We start from the raw sequence: 22289 nt of genomic DNA, 5'->3' as shown, positions 1-22289 counted from the left end.
TTTTGCGTAACGCGCGTTTTTTATGAAAATTGACGTTTAGGCCTACTAAATAATTTAATAGCTATTTTATTTTTTAAGATATCTGGGCAAATTCAAAACCAAATTATTCAGCAAGAAATGGGCTTAAAATTGACTTTTAATAAATTACATAAATATGGTGTATAGCATGTAAAATGCTAAAACGTAAAAAAAAGATTTCAGTGGCGAAAATGCAATTTTCTCTGCAATATTTTCATAAGAAATGTATTTACTCACCTTAAATATTTTTTGTATTTTGACGTTGGCATATGAGACGGTCTAAATCTCAAGTTTGGGTTATGGAAGTCTTATCCTTTTTTCTTTATAGGTCTATAAATATGGTAAATTATCCAATTTCCGACATTTTCAAGATCTTATATCACAAAAGGGATTGAACCAAAATCAATGAAATTTTTGTCATAAGTACTTGTTGGCTAGTTGTTGTAATTATGATGTATAAGTTTGATCACTGAGACTCAACTAGTTTAGAAGATGTAACATCAAAGTTGGGCGAAAATAGCATTTTAACAAGTAGCATTAGAACAAGTACCTAGTCAACTAAGCTAATCAGTTTTTATTCACTTGTTTTGAAAGGGTATGTTAGGCTACTATGTTCATTGTGGACATACAATCATATACATTGTTATCATTGTAAAATGTAACTTTTCGAAAAGGGCACCACACCTAAAATATTGCAAAAAAAAAAAAAAACAGATCTTCAGCTAACCTAGAAGTGAGTAAACGTGATTTAGACCGATGAATCTGGTGGCTATAGGATAGACTCGCCTTTGTTCCCTAGTTGTTAGTCGTCATTAGTAGATTAGAGTTGTAACAAAGTTGAAACAAAGCGGGCAGTGAAACAGTCAATATTACATAGGCCTAATAAAATTTCACGAATACATTAGAGGAGGTTGGGAAGTTAATTTCAAGCTCCACCTTAAAGAACCCCTTATAAACAATCTTGTCTAAAGATGATAAAAACAAGATCAGTAGATAAGTTTAGTTGTAACAAAGCAGGAAGTGAAACTGACGATATAACGTTAAATGAAAGCAATTTCATGTTTATATTAGAGGAGGTTTATAAGTTGAGTCCGAGCTCCAATTCAAACCCCCTTCTAATAACTAAATAAATAAAAATATCTTTTTAAATGCTGTAAGATTATTAAATGTTAAGGTATTTTTACAAGTGAGTTATTGGTCAAACGAAGTGATAAAATAAGGATAATTGGGGTCGTAATAGTTCAATATTAAAGTAATAACAATTTCTTAGTTAGTCGTCATTAGTAGATTAGAGTCTAGCCCCAGTCCCCCATTGTGGGGTGTTGACTTATTAGATTACTTACTACATCCTTGGCAAATTTGAAATCTCTAGTAACAAATATCTAACAGCCACTTTCAAACCTATTCCCTATAAAAATAAAAGGGGGAAATTCAAGACTTGGGGGGAGGGGGGAGTGAAAGGCAAAGACCAAGAAGCGTAAAGAAGTCAAAAAGGCAATACAAATAAAAACAACTGTCAGAAGCTTAAAAAGTTATTTCCCATAAGAATAACTTGGGAAAATTCTTAAAAAGGGTTATTATAGGAAAATTAAAAATTGTCTAGTTTGTTTGGAGGACAGGAAATTTTATATTTGGGGGGGGGGGGGTTGTTGTTGTAAAACGTCACTTTTCAAGACGCAAGACCTAAAGACCTACAATCGTGCCAAAATTCTGATCTCCAGTTTATGTAGAAGTGGGTAAACGTGATTTCGACCGATGCACTTGTAGGAATGACATTGGGGAAGTCAATATTTTGGAAGGGGGTTATTATTATTTTCAAATGTCAATTTCCGAAAAGGGTGCAAGACCAACAATCGGGCAAAATTTCAGTATCTCCAGTAATCTAAAAATGGGTAAACGTGATTGAGACCGATGCACCTGTAGTGACTATAGGAAAGATATAAGGGGATAAATCGATTTTGGAAGGGGGTGGGGCATTTTTATATGGTTCATTTCATATTCACCTTGGTGTTAGCTCTAATACAGTAAAGTGTGTACAGTGTCAATACCCTTGTGCCCATATAACATGTAAAGAGTCCTTTTAAAACTTTGTAAATGTAATGGAGCTCGTAAAAATATTTCACATTTTGACATTAAACTTAAGTTTTTAGGGGTTAAGGAGTAAAGTTACGAAAAATCATGTATAGTGTAAAATTAAGGGTAAACTAAGGAAAATACAAAGCATTAATAATAATTGCAAAAACAAATCGCAAAGGTAGGAAAACGTCGCGAAAACCAATAAAATACTTAAAAGGAGAGAGGTCCCCAATTTTGGATTTTTGGGGTGGTTAAAATTTTAAAATGGGAATTTTGCGAATTTCACCGTTAATTTAAGATCCCATACTACGCTAGTGCCAAATTTCAAGTCTCCATCACGTTTCTAAACCTTTCAGATGAGCACACCAAAGTCGGCCACCATAGTCGGGATGTTTTCCTCCATAAGAATAACATGTTGCTCGTAAAAACTTTCAAATTTTGACATTAAAATTAATATTTGGGGGTCAAGGAGTAAAGTTACGAAAAAACATGTATTAGTAAAATGTAAAGTAAAGTAAGGAGAATACAAAGCAATAAAAATATTTTCCAAAAGGAATTAATTAAGTATGAAAAAATAGCGAAAACCAGTATAAATTTTAAGGAAATTTACCAAATTTTGAAAGTAGAGCGTTTTTTTAAGCTGAAGGAGTGCTATTTTCGGAAAACGTCTAAAAGGGTTTTGTAGAAAATTTAATTCCTGACCATAAAAATTCTTTCAAATCGTTTCTAGCTCTTACCGTTTCCGAGCTATAGCTGTTTGAAAAAAACGTGTTTTGTCGTTTTTAGATGTCCGCCATTTTGGATTTTTGGGTAGGTTAAAATTTTAAAATGTGACTTTTGCAAATTTCACTCTTAAATTAGGATCCCATACAACAATACTACCAAATTACAAGTCTCTAGTACGTTTGTTAACGATTCAGATGACCATAACAAAGTCATTAAATTTCAATGTTATTTTCTATAAGAATAAAATGGGGCTCGTAAAAACTTTCAAATTTTGACATTAAAAGTAAGTTTTTGGGGTCAAGGAGTAAAGTTACGAAAAAATATGTAATGAGTAAAATTTAAAGTAAAGGAAGGAGAATACAAAGCAATAATTAAATTTCCAAAAAGGAAATATTTAAGTACGAAAAAATAGCAAAAACCGGTAAAAATTTGAAAGAAATTTACCAAATTTTGAAAGTAGGGCGTTTTTTGAAGCTGAAGGAGTGCGATTTTCCGGAAAACGCTTAAGAGGGTTTTGTAGAAAATTTAATTCCCGTTCATGAAAATTCTTTCAAATCTTTTCTAGCTCTTACCGTTTTCGAGCTACATCCGTTTGAAAAAAACAGGGAATGTTGCTGGAAGTCAACAGTCCCGGAAGATCAAAAAATTTAAACCTGTGCCGCTAGGTCAAAAACTACAATGTTTGCAGTGTCTGTAGATCAAAAGTCCCAGTAAGTCAAATAATACAGTCCGAGCTAAAAACGTGGTCTATGTTAAAGCAATTGACTTATTGGGAATTTGACCTAATGCAACAGCAGTTTTAATATAACGAAATACGGTAAAATACAAGTTCAGTTTCGCTGAGTCAACAGTGCCGGAAGATCAAAAGCAATAAAAGTGAACGTCGATTCAGTGTAAAGTAGACCTCCTGCAACGCTTACTACACCAACAAAACTCGCTTTTAGTTACTTCGTGTTTTGTCATAATTAGAATAGAGCTAAAATTATCATATTTGGTACATAGCTTATCTATTAATGCTTCTTGCCAACTGTTTGGTCAACACTGTAAATAGGTATAGTTGATGTAATGAAAAGCCTTTCGTCAAAATTTGTGGCATGAAATACACGCAAGGACGATCTGAAAATTTCTGGTTATTATATACGTTTGTGCAAGGAGATCCATTTAATTTTAGAACTATTTTATGAGTTATAATGTAGTCTACACATAAACTGTGTAAATCTATTACGCCTCGGAAGGGTTGAAACCTGTCCAAACTATCATATACATTATTAAAACGTAAATGGGGTTTTTTCACGATTCTGAATCAACCAGTCGACGTATTTTCATTATTTTTGTATTGAAAGAAAGATAATTTTGAGAACTAGGGAATGTCAAAGCCATAATTTTAAATTAAGGTCCCAGATTTTAAGAAATTAAGTTTTAGTTTTTAAAAAGTCTAGCAGCCGATGCTAACCTTCTCCAATAGTCAATGCTTCTAGCTAGCTTTTAGTACAATATAATTTGCTTAACATAACAGCTGTAACTTTCAGCATTTGGAAAAAAATTCAAATACATACTTATGGTTGACTTATTTACACTATGTGTAATGCTGACCATTGATACATTCAATTCTTCGGTACAAGGATGGCAGATGAATTAAATATGCATAGTAAAATACAGTAGTAGGATGTTCAAATTATTTTTTAAAGCATTCTTTGTAATCATCGATTTGTTTTAGTCCAATATAATTTGTTTTAACTAACAGCTGGTTGAATGTACTATGTATACTTATAAAAGGCAAAGCCCTCACTGACACACTCACTCTCACTCACTCATCATCACTAATTCTCCCACTTCCCATTTACCTAGGAGGCTGAAATTCGATACACCGATTCTTTGGGCATTAAATAGGAAAACTAAGTAGTTTTTATTATGATCGGGCATTCGGGCTCCGCCCCAGTGGCTCTGGAGTTTCCCATGTTAACCTTATGATTTTTCATATTTAAAAGGAATTAATGAATCTTAAAAGCTGTGTCAATTAAACAATTTATGACAACAGCTAATTTGCAACCAAAAGGTGAATGAGCGTAGCGAACGACCTTCAACCTGGAGGCGAGTTAACGTAGCGAACGAGCTAACCCCAAGGCAAGTGAGCGCAGCGAACGAGCCCCAACCTAAAGGTGAGTGAGCGTAGCGAGCGAACTTCAACCAGGACGTGATTGAGCCATGCGAACGAGCTCATCTTGAAAATTAATAAGTTAAACGGGGCAAAGCCCGCGGGTACAGCTAGTTATTCTATAGAACTATTAGGTTTTTAGCGAATTTCGCATATAGGGAATAAGCTACTATATAGGGAATAAGGGCGTAAGACCCTGTTACGGTAGTACTCATGGTAACACCTGGACCCGGGACCGATTTAATTTTTCGTTTTGAGGTCCCTAGAGGCCAAAAACACCATCGGTTCAAATTCATATATTATACAGTGTGATCAACTCAAGGAGGCCACCATTGGGGTATCGGATCGGAAACGCTAAGTATTAGGGAAAAATTTAAACGGGGACATTCCTTTATTTTTTGTGGCAGTTAAAAATATGATTTTAGTTTTTTTGAAATTCAGCCACCATTTTCCAAAATGGCGGCCAACTTTTGAAATTTATTCTGGAACACCCATATTTTATCATGCTTTCGGATAGAATATGCAATTTAAAAAAAATTTTATCCTTGACACTTTTTCGATAAACCCACTCGTTTAGGAGTTACAGCCTATGGAAAAATGACTTCCGGTGTACATTTTACATCATGTAGCTCCTAAACGAGTAAGTTTAGAGCAAAATTGCAAGAAGTAAATTAGTCAGAGAATTGCATCTACATTCCATAAAGACTATAAAATAAACAGTTTTCCACTTTTCAAGTTTGCCGCCCTTTTAGAAAATGACAGCCATTATTGAAATAATATAATTAAAATTAAAAAAAAAATTATGGTCTTTTTGGAATGTGGATGCAATCTTAAGACTTTTTTACTCCTTTCATTTTCGCTATAAACCTACTTGTTTAGGCGCTACATGATGTAAAATGTACCCCGAAAGTCATTTTTCCATAGGCTGTAACTCCTAAACGAGTGGGTTTATCGAAAAAATGTTGAGGATCAATTTTTTTTTTAAATTGCATATTGTATCCGAAAACATGATAAAATACTCCCGCCGCAGCAAACCTGCCGACTAAGCGAATTTCCATTTGTCTGAATTGATTTTCAGTTAAATATATTTTAATAACATTAGGTTTAACGAGTACCTAGGTTTGCTGCTACAAGGAAACTAATAAAGTGTGTTTTTGAGTAAAATATTGATAGCTTAGTACAAAATAAATAAATTTGCCAAGTTTGATCAAAATATATCCATAAACAAGCAAACTACAACATTTGACAATATTCTCCATAAGAAAAACATGGGAATTTTAAATTTACAATTTCTTTAATTTTCTCCGTTACCAATAATCGAACAAAAATACTTTTATATACTAAATTATTTGTTTTTTTTAAGATCTTTAAAAAGGTCTAAAGAGAAATCGGAAAATTTTGTGTTTTGAGGGTCAAAAGTGAAAAAACCAATTTTTACCCCATAAAACCCCGTAAAGCCCCGTTCTCATGGTCCGATCGTGCTGGTTCGCGAACTCATTCAAGTTTATCCCGCTTTACACCTTTAAACCAAATTTCATCAAAATCTGACAAAAATTACTCAAGTTATCGCGTTCACGGACATATATATATATATATATAAGTCTATATATATATACATATATAAAAATTTGAACGAATGGTGTTTTTGGACTCTGGGGACATCAAAATGAAAAAGTAAATCGGTCCCGGGTCTAGGTCTTACCGTGACACCTACGGTAATAGCTACTTCCCTATAGGGAAATTCGCTAATATAGGGTGTTTCACAAGAAAATTCAAAGTTGGCCGCCATTTTGGAAAATGGCGGCTGAATTTCAAAATACTAAAATCATATTTTTAACTGCCACAAAAAATATAGGAATGTTCCCCATTTAAAGTTTTCTCTAATTCTTTTGACTGGGTAGGAAATATGCTGGCAACTCTTGTTATTCAGTTAATGGAACATATTTTGTTACATACTTCTATCTCTCGGAAACGGACAGCTGGATTGCAATATTTTAATATAGTTTAGGTTTCCAAACTCAAAACCAAGTACCTAATTAAAAATTGCCTATAATCCAGTGTTGTTGAAATATAACGTTTTAAAAGTGTGTTTTTTCAGTGATTTATACATGTAAAGGTTAAACTATTTATTCTTGCGATAAACCGTTCTTGTATGAAAACCCATTTGTACAAATCTTAAATCAACAGATTTAGATTATTTTACAAACAACAAAAATTAGAAAGTTTTAGTCTATGGTTTTATTTTATTTAAGATTTATGGTGATCAGATACGTAAATATTGAGGTGTAGTAAAGTATATTATATTGTAGTTAAGTGTTAAATTTTGAAATTTTAGGGTGAATCGAGATGAATTTTTTTTTATAACATGGGTCTACTTTAACATACATACCAAGTTTCATAAACATCGGTTGGAAAAGTGTAAAGATAAATATGTGTATGTAAAAAATACAAAATGGCGGATATCTGGTTAACGAAACGATTTTGGAAAAAATGTTATCCTTGATTTTCTGTTTATTTTGACCCAAGGAATTACTAGGTAAAGTATCTCTCCGCTTATTTTTAACACCCTGTTTATGATGTATTCTTATTAATATAAATGAAAAATGTAAGCCGGTAATATAGAAAGATGTTTTAAGGAACGCGGCAGCGTTCCGCCCCGCCAAGTCCCCCAGCGGTACACAGCTGCTGCAGTGTATATATACATGACGTGACAAAGTGGCTTTTTTACTTGTCTATAGCTCTGAAGAAACAAAAGCTATTAACAAAATTATTCATCCACTGGATAGGGGCACTCATTCTCAACAAAATAAAAAAAAAGAATTTAAAAAACGGTTGTGTTTGAGCCAAGAAAAACTAGTTTGAAAATTCACAAATTTTCCGTGTTCTCCTTCTTCTCCTTGAATGTTGACGGACCTACAGCCCAAACCACTGGCTCAATTTGAATGTTTTTTATGTTGTTTGAAAGCCCTTAACGTGTAGATGTGCCTTTTGAGGGTCTCAAGTCGTTGCGTTGACCCATAAACCCTTGGCAAGCCCTCAAAGTACGATTTTGGCCCATTTAAATAACATGGGATTAAAATCAAAACAAAAGAAGGACCAGCTGCAATTAAATCTCAATTAATTTATGTTAGATAAATTCATAGGAACAGCTGAAAAATTATTTTAAAACTTGAATAAAGTATTTTTTCAGGTATACCGAATGATTTGAAGTACGTACTATATAAAATTACTTAGAGCAGTGATATTCCCCGATACTTTCCATTGAAAAATGCAGTGTACCGATAGTACACTGGTACAGCTGAGCAGCTCGTAATTTTAACAGTTTAATACTACTTATCAAAACACATGAAACCTAGGAACATGAAACTTAGTACTAGTACTAAGGTTTGTTTTATGTTTTGATACACTAAAACAAATAAATTAATCGGGAAAATCACTCTACGTATGTTAAACAAGCAATTAAAAAGTGATATAAATTTAGGATAAATGAGTTTTTCAATATTTGTTTTGCCTTATGCCATTTCTAACAAACCTAATCTGTTTGATTACATTTTTACTTCTATAATAAGGGCTCAATTTACACTAGTCTTTAGATATACGGGTTTAATTATCAGAACACTTATGTAACACCAACGCATTTTATGTTGTTCACGATGACCATTGATGAAATTTGAAACTGAGTTTAAGCCCAGGGGGTTTGTTAAATAGTAATTTTGGTACGTGTGTCAAAAAGTTTTCAATCGGTTTAAAGCAGATAAGACCAAAAATGTAGAATTTAGCTCTACACAAACAATATTATTGAAATTAAATGAGATGTAGTTGTGCCGTGGTCTATGTATCAGAGAAAAGAGGATTTTTATTTTAACTGTTGATTTTCTACAAAAATAAATAAAATCTAACAAAAAACCACTAAGTGGTAACACTTTCCCCGCCAAGTCAGCAATCCAAAAAAGATAATAAATCATTACTTTTTCCGCCAAGAAAAACAATGTAATGTATGTAAGTTTGGCAACTTGGCGGCAGACTTTTGCTCGATCACTTTAAAAATGCCATAAAACTAGTTTCATTGAGCAAGTATCTCTCCCATTAGTACATAGCTAGGTGAGAGCTTATTTTACAAAATTTGACCTTATTTGTGCCACATTTCATAAAATCATAATAGTGATGGTTTTGTATTTACTGATTACCTCGAAATTATTATACTTAGGTGGACTAATTAATTAGAGAAGTTGATTTGTGAAATTATCCACGAACGTAACTTTAATGAAAAAAACCAAGCAAAAGTCTGCCGCCAAGTTGCCAAACTTACATACATACATTGTTTTTCTTGGTGGAAAAAGTAATGATTTATTATCTTTTTTGGATTGCTGACTTGGCGGGGAAAGTGACCACTTAGTGGTTTTTTGTTAGATTTTATTTATTTTTGTAGAAAATCAACAGTTAAAATAAAAATCCTCTTTTCTCTGATATATAGACCACGGCACAACTACATCTCATTTAATTTCAATAATATTGTTTGTTATATAATTGTCAATAATATGAAAAATTTAAGCTGGTAATATAGAAAGATGTTTTATAAATAATATGGATGTACTGGTGATCTATATATTCATCTTTTTCTTGTCCTTAGAACTGTAAATTAAAAGTCCACTCTGCAGTCGCATCGTACGATGTAGTTCTTTCCATGCGTTGCGAAATGCTAAATTTGCCGTCCTCTTCAACCCAAGTTATCTATTGAACCATTGATTGTAAAAAATTTAAAAAAAATATATTTTACGCATCACACTTTTGGCTACAACTTTGCCACAGACAAAACCTCTCTAACCCAAAAACAAAACAAAATCTCGCATGCTAACTTTTTCATGTTAGAAATCACGATTTAAAACTATTTCACCATACATATCAATTTTTATTAATTAGATCGGTAAATAGTTTAAAGTTCCAACAAAATAGTCATCGAGTAGGACTAACCAAGAAGCTCTGTGCCAATTTTCAAAATTTTAGCACAACTTTAAGTACACCAAAACGCGAAATTATTGAAGTCATGCGTCGAGGGGACTATCGTTGTTTTTAACAGATTATACTTTTGACCTTCCGGGACTGTTGACTCAGCGAAACTGAACATATATTTTATCTTATTTCGTTATATTAAAACTGCTGTTGCATTAGGTCAATTCAATTCAATTCAATTCAATATCATCTTTATTCTGTTTCTTGTAACATTTACAAAGAATAGAGTCACACATAAGGTAAATATAACATAAGGTCATACAACATTTTTTTTTTTTTTTTTAACTTAATTTTATTTTACAATCTGTTCAATACTTTGAACAATTAGTAAAAGGGATAATATAAATAAGTGTCTTGACCAAGAATCTTCCCTGTGAAAGATCTTGCAAAATTAAATAGTCATGTCATAACTAAAACTATACAAATCGGTATGGGAGTTCTAGAACTTTCACAATTTTCAGTCTGTTGGGAAAATCACTATTGTCCAGCAAATTAACGGCTATATTGTTCGGGTGGGTTTCGAGTTTTTCTTGATAGTTCTTGCTAATTCTTGTTATTTCTTCAATTACTGTAGGTATTCTGAAATCTTCATGGATTGTTCGATTCGAAACAAACCACGGAGCATCAACTATTCTTCGTAGCGCCTTTGACTGAAATCTTTGAATAATTGCTAAGTTGGATTTACTTGCCGTTCCCCAAAGCTGTATCCCGTACGTCCAAATAGGTTTGATCATAACTTTGTAAAGTGTGAGTTTATTGGTCAACGAAAGCTTAGATTTTTTGCCTAGAAGCCAGTTGAGTTTACGAACCTTCAAGTCCATTTGTTGTCTTTTACACCAAATATGTGTTTTCCAAGTTAATCGTTTATCCATATGGAATCCTAAATACTTAACGCTGTCCACTTCTGTCAACGCTATATTGTTCAAAGTAACTGGAGGGCAGTTTTCTTGTCTCAGCGTGAATGTTATATGTAAAGATTTTGTTTCATTAACTTTAGTTCTCCATTTTTTTAGCCACAGTTCGAAATCATTCAATGTAACTTGCAATTGATTTGAAGCATCTTGAGGATTTTCGTGAATGGAGAGAAATGCAGTATCATCCGCAAACGTAGCAACCGTAATATTTTGGCCCACGGGGATGTCGGAGGTATATAGTAGATATAAAACAGGTCCAAGAACACTGCCTTGGGGTACTCCAGATTGAATAGGCTTCAAGTCGGTTAAAATTTCTTGAAATTTAATCTGGAAGAATCGTTCATTTAAGTAAGATTTTAACAAACTGTAAAAAGAATGGGGGAGCAAGGATTTAAGTTTATACAGAAGTCCAGTGTGCCACACTTTATCGAATGCCTGTTGTACATCCAGAAATGCAGCAGAACAGTACTTTTTTGTTTCAAATGAATTTTTAATGATGTCTACTAGTCTGTGGGTTTGTTCAACTGTAGAGTGTCCTTTCCGGAAGCCAAACTGATGCTCAGGAATCAAATTTAAGTCTTCTATAATTGGGTTCAATCTTCTTAAGATTAGTTTTTCAAATAATTTGGATACAACAGGAAGCAAACTTATGGGTCTGTAGGACGAGACCTCATTTGGTGGTTTGCCTGGTTTTGGAATTACCACAAGTTGAGCTATCTTCAATTGAACTGGAAAATATTCTAGCCGTAATATTGCGTTAAATATGAAGGTCAGCAATAATATTCCTTTTCGTGGCAATTCTTTCAGAATCCTGCCAGTGATTAAATCGTATCCGGGACTTTACAACATAAGGTAAAATAATATAAAATAGTTTCATACTACGTCACATGTAACTGAGTTTCCCACATCATACAGTATTTACAATATATACATAGAAGAAACCTTTAAATAAAAATTATGTTTAAGATACAAAATAAACATTAGTTACAAAAACTACAAGAGGATAGAGACAGAGAGAGAGAGAGAGTTAAAAAATCATATATTTACAAGAAAAATAAAGTTGCTATGAGATAAAGTCTTGGAGAGAGTAAAAAGCAGATTTAATTAGATATTCTTTAAGTAATTTTAACAACCTTTTATGGTTTTTCTCTGATTTAATATTTTGAGGGAGGTTATGAAAACATAAATTGCCCATGTAAGTGGTTTTCTTTTTAAAAAATTCCAATTTGTGTTGTTCAACTAAACGATGAGCTCTTGTGTTATACGAATGGGTTGTGTTGCCAATTGAAATTTTATTGTTGAGTAGTGTAAATTTTATTGTTTCATAAATGTATAAGCCGATAACTGTAAATATTTTTAAATCCTTGAAAATATGTTTCACTGAAACTTTTCGTTTCAGATGAAACATTATTCTCAATGCACGTTTTTGTTGAATGAGAATTTTGTCCATGTTCTTTATTGTTGTCGATCCATATATACTAATACTGTAGGCAATATGAGAATGAATTAGGGCGAAGTAAATAGATTTCATGGTTTTTAGATTACACCAGTGGACCATTTTCCTTAAAGCGTGTATGCCACTAGATGTTTTCAGGTCAAATTCCCAATAAGTCAATTGTTTTAACATAGACCACGTTTTTAGTTCGGACTGTACTATTTGACTTACTGGGATTTTTGATCTACAGACACTGCAAACATTGTAGTTTTTGACCTAGCGGCACAGGTATAAATTATTTGACCTTCCGGGACTGTTGACTTTCTGCAACGCGTCCAAAAAAACGTGTTTTGTCGTTTTCAGAGGTCCGCCATTTTGGATTTTTGTGGGGGTTAAAATTTGAAAATGGGGCTTATGCAACTTTCACTGTTAATAGTGATGGACGAGACTAGATTTTTCACTTTGAGACAAGATTTTTTTAATTACCGCGTGACAAGATTTTTTTTGGGACGAGATTTAATGAAAAGTTATAAAAAAATTAATATCTACTTTTTAAGTTCAGAAATATTTACAAGTTTTAAGAACTTGGCAAAAAATAGACAAAAAAAATTTTAAAAATATAGGCCTATTTTAATTATTTAATTTTTAATTTTATTGAAAACATTAACAAAAACATCAGTATATAAAAGAAATTAATAAGGCCTAACTTATTAAAAACAACTCTTCGGCATAGGAAACATGGAGATGTCAGTTAGTATAATATAGTTCAACTTTGAAAAATATAAAAAACAACAGTATTACTAGTTAAGTATCAAGTAACAAAGCATTGCGGGAGTTGGCGCAATACACGTTGGAAATTTTAGTATGAAAAGTACGACCTGAACTACCTGGATTTTTTTTTACTCATGATTTTTTCTGGTTGGCCTTGTGGACACCCTGAGACTGTACATTATTTTTCTGGTACAGTTTTTAAACCTATTCCATCTGTAGCAATAATTAAAATTTTTTTTTACTATAATATATTTATATGGTGTACCATCTATATTTTTATTTCATGTGTTTATAAGGGTTCAGACTTAAATTGGCTTTTTAGAACTTTTTATGGCTGTAATTTTTTTTTACTTGAGAAAACACCCCATTACCGCAAAAATTCTTTGTGAAAGGACACAAAGACAGGGGTTGTAGTATAATTAATTCATTCAGAAAATTTAGTTCTAAATTTTTTTAACTTTACTTAAAGTAAAAAAAAAGTAGGTATCCGTATTGAGAATTAATAAATTTTGGTACTGTAGAGACAGACACAACACAAGTTAAAAATAATTAAATAACTACGTAAAGTATTTTCAACATAATAGAATTGGAATTGAGAATTAAAATCAATTTGAAAGAATCAGAATCGGAATTAGAAAATTTCTGAAATCGACCCATCATTAGTTTGAAACGTTCCTGCGAGAATCTGGTTTAACATTTTATGTACAAATTATAAATATTAACTTAACAGTAGTGTAAGTGTTTTGTAAATAATCTTAAATATGTAGGCCTATCTTGTTCTGAAAACTGTCTTTTTTTTAAACAAAGTGTGGCCTATACTTAATATCTTCGCAATTATTTTGTGTTTTGGACTAATCTTCATGTTATTTGATGCAGATTACAAATATGGTGTACTCTAAGTGAAATACAAAAGTGTTGGGTGAATGGCTAATTAAAGGGTAGGGACTCCTCCTTACCGTTCTAAGCTCTTAGCCGCCGGCTAAATCTTTGTGCGGAGTAAAGGAATCGTGCCATTTAAGTCAAGACCTCAAAGGTTAAATTTCTCTCATTACAAACCATTTTTGAAAATAAATAAAATTCATCTATTCTTTAGGTATGCAACAAAACAGGCATTTTCTATAATTTGAGTACTGGGATACCGTACTTTTATGTTAATATTTTTTAAATATATTGCAGATTGACGAGAAAAAAAGGAAATTGCAGCAGGCTACAAATTCAAAACCCAAAAGCAAGAAAGCTAAAACAGAAGATGAGGTAAGTGTTGGAACATAAATATAAATGTAAAAGTTGCATTACAAATCTAAAATTATTTGGGCCAAAGAAAATAGTCTTTGCCTTAGAGTATGTTGTCAGACGACTTGTATTGCTAGAAAACTGGTATTTATGTGACTTTTGATAAGTAATAAACAATATCTATAAAATGATGTCTGCAATTTTTTATGAGTTAGGGAAATTGTTCAGGCCTAGGCTAGCAAGCATGATCACCAATAGTTATTTTTGCAATTTGTTTTTATTTGCATCAAGTAAAAAGATCTCGATCATAGAGAATTGTCACAATTCTGCCTTGCTGTGATTGCTGTGAACAGGGTTGTCAGCGACCTGGAATTCCAGGAAAATTATGCGTGGATTTTAACCGCTGTGAGAAAACCCGGAAATATGTGTGAAAATGGTTTTATTCAGGGATTTTCTATGAATTTAAACTATTATCATTATGTTAGTTTATTTACAAGGAATTTTATAATCATAACAATTTTGAGCCAATTTACCCAAAAAAATTATACCTAGTGTATGTATATTTACGACCCGACAAAATACGCCGACTCGCCGCCAGCTCTGTAATAACGTGAAGCGTGTAGCAGGGTAGCATCAGTGTCGGTATACGCATAGCTGGAACAAAGCAAAACTTGAGCCTCAAAACTCAAGGTCATGGCTTTAATTACGTCCTAGTCCTAGTCGAATATTAATTTTATTTTAAATAGAGAAAGGCCGATAACAGAATTTCTCGATTCTATACCAGTTCTGAAATATTACTCACAATTCTTGATACCGATTCCATGTAAAAACTCATATTTTTAAGGAAGTTGCCATTGTCAATGTTTTGTTGTTGTATCATCCATGTTAGAATTATTCTGAATCAGACAACCGACGTAGTTCATGCCGGCTCAAAATTATCGTGTGATCTCAGTTATTTATCGTTTTCAAGTCTGATAAGTAAACGGAATCAGGGAACCGCTCTTGCTTTACAAAACGAAATAGTCTGAAATAGACTGAAAACATCCAAATGCATCACTGCCATAGCAACTCTGCTAGAAAATCTAAACGCTGTAAAATGTTATGTTGGTACCACTTCAAGAATCAACCAGCTCATATTGCCGGTACCGACTTAACCTTGACCGCAATAAGTATTTGTCTGCGTTCGCGTTGCGCGTTTGTGTAGCAAGCAATGGCGGCACTGTACTGTAGAGTAGTGGTGGAAATCACCGAATGAAAATAACCGAATCAATCGGTTATTTATGCTAAACAGACTAATTCGTTTATTTTATCCTGATTTGGTTAAATTAGTCTTACCGAGCGATTTGGTGATTTAACTAAAAGTTTTATCAGTTAAATTTATTTTACGATTTTTTATTTTACCTTTTTGATATTATCCCTATAAATTATTACAAACTGATATTTTTTAACCCTAAAATTGTTACACTAACATATTACTTTTATAAATAGAGCAGACAGGTCGGAAGTCAAAAACAGTTTAAAGAGGTGGTTACTGGGTAGGCCTATTGACTAAATGTTATTCGGTTTATCATCACTTCAGGTAAAATTACTGTATTTGTTGTTTGGAATAGTGAATAATAACTAAAATTGATTCAGCGATTGGTTCGACTAAAAATTACCAATTGTCGCTAAATGACTAAAATGTTATTCAGTTTCTCATAAGATAAAAATTAGTTGTGGTTAGGGACAGTAAATGATGACTAAAATTGATTTTGTGATTCATTAAACTAAAAATAACCGATTGACGCTAAAAATAACTGATTGATTATTCAGTCCATGGAATCCATTCGGTTATCCCATCACTACTCTAGAGTGTAGACACTAGACAGAGGACACTGTGTGACGGGCTACAGTAAATGTGTAGGGGGGGTAAAATATTCGTAATTGTTATTCCACAAGAATTAAACAGCCAAATATTGGCTGTTGGAGAAGCCTAGCCGTCACACTAAACTCATACATAACCTCTGAACCTCTGAATCCAGGACGGCAGACGACGTTGGTGTCAGTTTAGTTGGTTGTTCGTTCGTTTACGTCTGGACAGGCTAGGGGAGAAAAAAGGTGGCTGAGCCACCTTCTGAGTGGTTACACGGCTATAAAGCTTTTTGAAGCTGTCATGCGCCTGCCTTTGCCGGCACGGGTCTCAGCTTACTTTGGTTCTGCTAGCCAATGAGCGAGCGATTTTTTCTAGGTCTCAAATTGTGAAGTTGGTGAAGAAGAAAGGCGGAGATTCCGTCTTGAATTCTCAACTCGACTGGTGGTTTTTGTTTTTCGTTCGTGAAGTGTCTTTGTCGACTTGTTGAAAAATTGTTTCGTTTGGTAGACAATATTCGTGAAGCTGAAGTTCTTCAAGCTAATGTGAAGTGGGTCGGATACATAATAAAATCTTCGTCGTTTGGTTTGGGTGAGCTTTGTAATAAACTATTTAGGTTTTCGTACATTACTTTACCAGTTTTTAGTTGGTATAACTTTGCTGAAGTTTGTAGGCTAGGCCTGACTCCCAAAACTAGTCCGATTTAACCAACCAAGTTTGCACCTTGCCGTTAGTGACCTATCTTTTGAAATAATGTTTCATATATGTGTGTATTGGGCCTTTCCTTTTTTTAAATTCATAAATCTGTTAACCATAAATAACATAAACAAATGATTGAATCAGCTTTTATGTTTTTAAACACCTGATTGACGTATAACATATATTGTAAAGCTATTTAGACAATATAAAAGGAGTATTAGCCTTGTTTAAATGGAGAAAAGCGGTCATGCATTTGGAAAAGAAGGCATTTCTCAGTTATTATTTATCCAATCTTAACAAATAAGGATTATTTGGACAAATAAGGACTATCATAAAAAATTACATAAAATTTACAAACTTTTTTGTCTCTTACAATTTTTTTGTTAAGTTTACGGTTTTTGTGAAATTTTGCATCAAATATTTTAAATGGCTTAAATGGCTAATTTTAAAACGGTTAATAATTTTTTAGTATAATTCTAAACAAAGATTGGTCTTAACCCTCCGAGTGTTACGTGTCGAAAAATCGACACATAACACACTTTGTGTAGTGTTTTGTGTCAATTTTTCGACTCACAAACACTGTTTACGGTGAAGGCTCTATGACTGACAAAATCGGATTGAACTGGATCGAGTTAGGTATCGTTTTATTTGGCAGATTCTAAGCTTTCTCCCGAGGTCTGTCTCTAAACGCTTTTTTTTCTGGAGCCGATCATAATTGTAGCAGACAGCTGACGTGCGTATTTGTAAACAGCTTGGTTAACCTCACACCGATGACTGATGTGTTTTATTACGTTTATCATTGTTTTAGTGTTAAAAATCAAAAGTAGTGATATACGTGGTGCATTATAAGAAGATTTAAGTGGTTTTGAAGTGCTGGTTGATGATCCTGAAGAAGTAGGTAGTGATATTGATGTAAATTATCAGCCAGATTCCTAGCTATGGTTAGGCTATGGATTCTTAGCTAAACGCTATGTACTGAAATCTGTTTTTTGCCCATAACTTATTTATTTACAAATCTACTTCCTTATATTATTATATATTTGTAATCCTCATAAAATTTAGAACAAAGTGGCTATTTCCAAATATTTATAAGCCTATAATTTATACAATTTCATTGAGCGCAAACTTGTTTTTTTGAAAATTTTCCAAAATATTTTTTTAACCTAAAAAAATTTTTTGAAACAAATGTTCCTTATGTTTTATGTATAATACTGAAGCCCATGATTTTCCAAACAAAATGGTATAGAACAGTATAATTAACATTGTTTTTAAGCTTCTCATATCCGTTTTAATAAAACATTCCTTGCAAATGCGCAAAAAGTAGGCAAACATTAAGGCCAAAACTAGGGACACTCGGAGGGTTAATAAGATAAACATGAAAAATTTATAATAAATCTCAACGCTGTATCTCAAACCATTTAGAAGTTATTTTTGTAAAAATACATAAATCCAGACAGACGGAAAACTAGGCACCATAGACCCATGTTCCAACGGTGAAATGTGTTTGTCTTGACCTAAGGAATAACACTAGCCTATAACTATATATATATATATATATATATATATGTCCAGAGAGTTACGGGACACCCTGTATTATATTATATAAAATTATATTACCAGGCCTAAGATAGGATTATGAGACTCCCTTTAACAAAATAAATTGTAATAAATATTACGTTTTACGTGATTGTCGACACAACATGCTCATAAAACCTCTGCTAACCTTAACATAACTTGTACAAAGTAAGCAGTTTTTTAAGGCCATCTCTTGCCAACAGTTTTTAATTTTAATTTGACCACGTCACTCTCCCCAGGCTCCTTTCATACTCTGCGGCATGCTGCGTTCGACAGCGGGTGCCGCATGTCTGTGCGGCGGCCATGGCATTGGTTGGGGGGTATCAGGGCTACCAACTTTTAGGAATTTCTATATTTATTTCAATTGCACAGGATGCGGCAAAAAATCTGATCTATTTTCTGCAGCGCATTGTTCAGCGACAGGTCGTCTGAGTGTGGTGGGAGTAAGCTCATTGCACAACCATAGAGGTTATTGTCGTCGTAATATACAGTACTGTGACATTGCACAACCATAGAGGTTATTGACGTCGTAATATACAGTACTGTGACATTGCCCAACCATATAGGTTATTGACGTCGTAATATACAATATTGTGACATAGCCTAACCATACAGGTTATTGACGTCTTAATAATTTATACAGTACTGTGACATTGCCCAACCATACAGGTTATTGACGTCGTAATATACAGTACTGTGATATTGCCCAACCATACAGGTTATTGATGTCGTTATATACAGTACTGTGACATTGCCCAACCATATAGGTTATTGACGTCGTAATATACAATATTGTGACATTGCCTAACCATACAGGTTATTGACGTCTTAATATACAGTACTGTGACATTGCCCAACCATACAGGTTATTGACGTCGTAATATACAGTACTGTGACATTGCCCAGCCATACAGGTTATTGATGTCGTTATATACAGTACTGTGACATTGCACAACCATAGAGGTTATTGGCGTCGTAATATACAGTACTGTGACGGCCTAACTATGGAGGTTATTGACACATGGATACAGACAACTTTGTGTTAGTAAAAAAAATCAGGAGAAATCGGAAAAAATCGGATCCATCAAAACCGGATCCAGCCCAAGATCCGGAATTTTTTTTATCCGATCCGGTGCCGGTTCTAGCTCGGATTCGGCGGATCCGGTAGTGGGTCATTCCATTCCAAATCAACCCATGGTCTGGGCCTTGACTTCTTAGATTTGCTTGATTTTTTGTATGCAGGTTCTACTAACCTAGTAAAAATATAAATTTTTAGATTTTTCTGACTTTTGGTTTTTGATTTACAAAGCTTTAAAAATCCGAAAATCAACGTTTTCGAGCCGCGTTTTGAAATCGTTAATATTGTATAACTCAAAAACTATTAGAGAGTTCAAATTTGTGGCATTCTTTTTAATTTGAAATGTTCTTTATTTTGATATGTCACATGCCTATGTTTAACAAATGTCAAAAATTTTGAAAAAAAATCAAAAACGTTTTTTGAAATTACTAAAATACGTCCCCTTGAATTTTTTTCATAAAAAAGTATGTGATTTGTACCTTAACACTACCTGTACCTATTTATACCTTAACACTTTGAATTAAAGGGCATTTCAAATTAAAAAGAATGCCACAAATTTGAACTCTCTAGGTGGAATGGTTTTTGAGTTATACAATATTAACGATTTCAAAACGCGGCTCAAAAACGTTGATTTTAGGATTTTTAAGGCTTTGTAACTCAGAAACCAAAAGTCAGAAAAATCTAAAAATTTATATTTTTACTAGTCTTGGTTAGTAGAACTTGCATACAAAAAATCAAGCAAATCTGAGAGGTCAAGTTCCTAACATAATGGTCAAATTGGTTGATTTGGCATGGAATGAATGACCCTAGTCCGATATCCGGATCCGACCATCACTAATAATTTCTAATACTATGTATTTTATTTTTACAGAAATAGCTTCTCTGACTGAGTAATGACTGTAAATGACTGTTGCTGAGAGGCTCACATCAACTTACCTTCAAGCCGATATTGTTTATGATTTTTATAATTTGAGTGTTATACTGTATATGAGAAGCTGTTTGTAAGTTAATGTGATATGGACATAAAGAACTTTTTAACGAGTATAAAAACAGACTTTTGAGTGAAATAAGGTTTTATCAGTTGGTAAAGTCGATGTTGACCATGTGTATTGTTGTAATTCTTTTATTCTACCATACCATTCCTCATTTGTTCAACCACTAGGTGTTTAAAAAATCAGAAAAAGCTAGTTTTTAATGTAAATTGATTACTACAATTACTAATTAATTGAAACAATGATATTCAATCTGACATTTGTTTTTAAATTCTTATGTTCCTTTTAGGATAATTAAACTTAAGTTAGGTATGTTGGTAGCAGTGAGTCAACACTTTTGTAAATTGTATTTTTCATACCATTCTTTAATTTTACCTAAATAAAGTGTTTGTAGTAATTAAGTGTTCTCATCTCTCCTTAAGAATACTATCTATACTAAGCCGATTTTTGTGAACAGAACTCCTCCCTCATTTTTGAACTGATTTTGATTATTTAAGTGTCAAAAAAATTGCCCTGATCTGTAGTTATGCAAAGTGGTTTGCACGTTTTGAAATCTTTATTAGTTTGGGCAGGATCTTCATCAAAGTTGGATTTTCTCCGATAAGATTAACATGGAGAATCTAAATATTTAATTGGAAACTTTGTCTCCACTAATTTGAAAGAATGGCTGGGCGTAGAAACTCGGTAGAGGTGTCCAAAGAAAGGTCTCGGTCTTTAGATGAGCCATCAAAAGAAGAACAAAGTAAATTCCCAAAGTAAAAAAAATGATCAAACTCGGTACTACAAAAAGTTCAAGCCAGAGCCACTAAAAAAAAATAATGCCTATCTTGACAGATGATTTGCAGTGGCCTATTACGGACCGTGGTCCACTTGCTCATGAGATTTTTTAAAAATAACATTACTTCGACTGTAAAAAATTGCAAAAAGAGTAATTATTATTTAAGCAGCTACTGTCATGACAGAAACGTCATGTTCCTTTTAAAATAGATCTCATCATCCTTTATAAGATACCATACGTTGATTGACACCAATACAGCCAATTTACAGTATTTTATTTTTGGAAATGCAGCATTTTTATGATTTACATAATTTGTTGAATGAATCCGCACAACCATATGAACGAGGCCTCTAACAGTTCAAGAATAAAATCCAGCTTCACTACAAGTATATTCCTATTCCACTACACCTAAGGCTGTGGTTTCCTAGACGCGTAATAGATGCGCTGCGGCTTTTATCCAGGTCCCAAAACGCAGCCGTCGTGAGTGGTTTCCTAGACTGCGTACAATACACATTTTTGGTGGCATGGTTGGTTCACGGGAGAGATTACTAAAGGCGGCCGGTTAGAAAACGACCTCCTTGTAACATTGGTGCGAGAGAGAGATACCGAGCTGTGTGAGTGAGACAGACTATGGCTCTTCCCGCACTCCGCTGCCGCCCCACCCCCACCCTTCCCGAACATTTATACAGCTGATCAAAATGTAAACAATTACGTTCTATGGGTATTATTGGTAAATGAACACTACATAACAAATTATATGAAATGTAATACTATAAAAATTTTAATTGTATGACCAACGTACTTCCATAATATGTCATTACAAGAGACAAATTCAATGAATTTTTTGTTGTTGGAGAATTTTGCCTTCTGGACAACATTTACTTCCGAATCCATTGCACAACACATGTCTAAAACACAGCGTAACTCAGATTCGACTGCTCTGAAAGCAGTCGATCAAAAATGCAGCTATTGGTGCGCAC

The 22289-nt window shown here is 33.3% G+C and overlaps 1 protein-coding gene across 1 annotated transcript in view; it reads left to right on the top strand.

Annotated features, from left to right (window-relative positions):
* The window catches only part of LOC128983579 (nucleoplasmin-like protein ANO39), an 87915-nt gene extending 66987 nt beyond the window's left edge, over positions 1–20928 (top strand). Inside the window, exons 5-6 of the mRNA XM_054402915.1 lie at positions 14282–14359; positions 20411–20928. Of these exons, the coding sequence (XP_054258890.1) occupies positions 14282–14359; positions 20411–20416 (84 nt within the window). The 3' untranslated portion in view covers positions 20417–20928. The remainder of the gene's footprint in view (positions 1–14281; positions 14360–20410) is intronic.
* Positions 20929–22289: the final 1361 nt, after the last annotated feature.

This window comes from Macrosteles quadrilineatus, unplaced genomic scaffold (genome assembly GCF_028750875.1).
Source record: "Macrosteles quadrilineatus isolate MER2022 unplaced genomic scaffold, UCM_ALF_1.0 Scaffold_1__1_contigs__length_201487025, whole genome shotgun sequence".
Taxonomy (NCBI): Eukaryota; Metazoa; Arthropoda; class Insecta; order Hemiptera; family Cicadellidae; genus Macrosteles; species Macrosteles quadrilineatus.
This window is presented reverse-complemented; position numbering and strand designations above follow the sequence as displayed.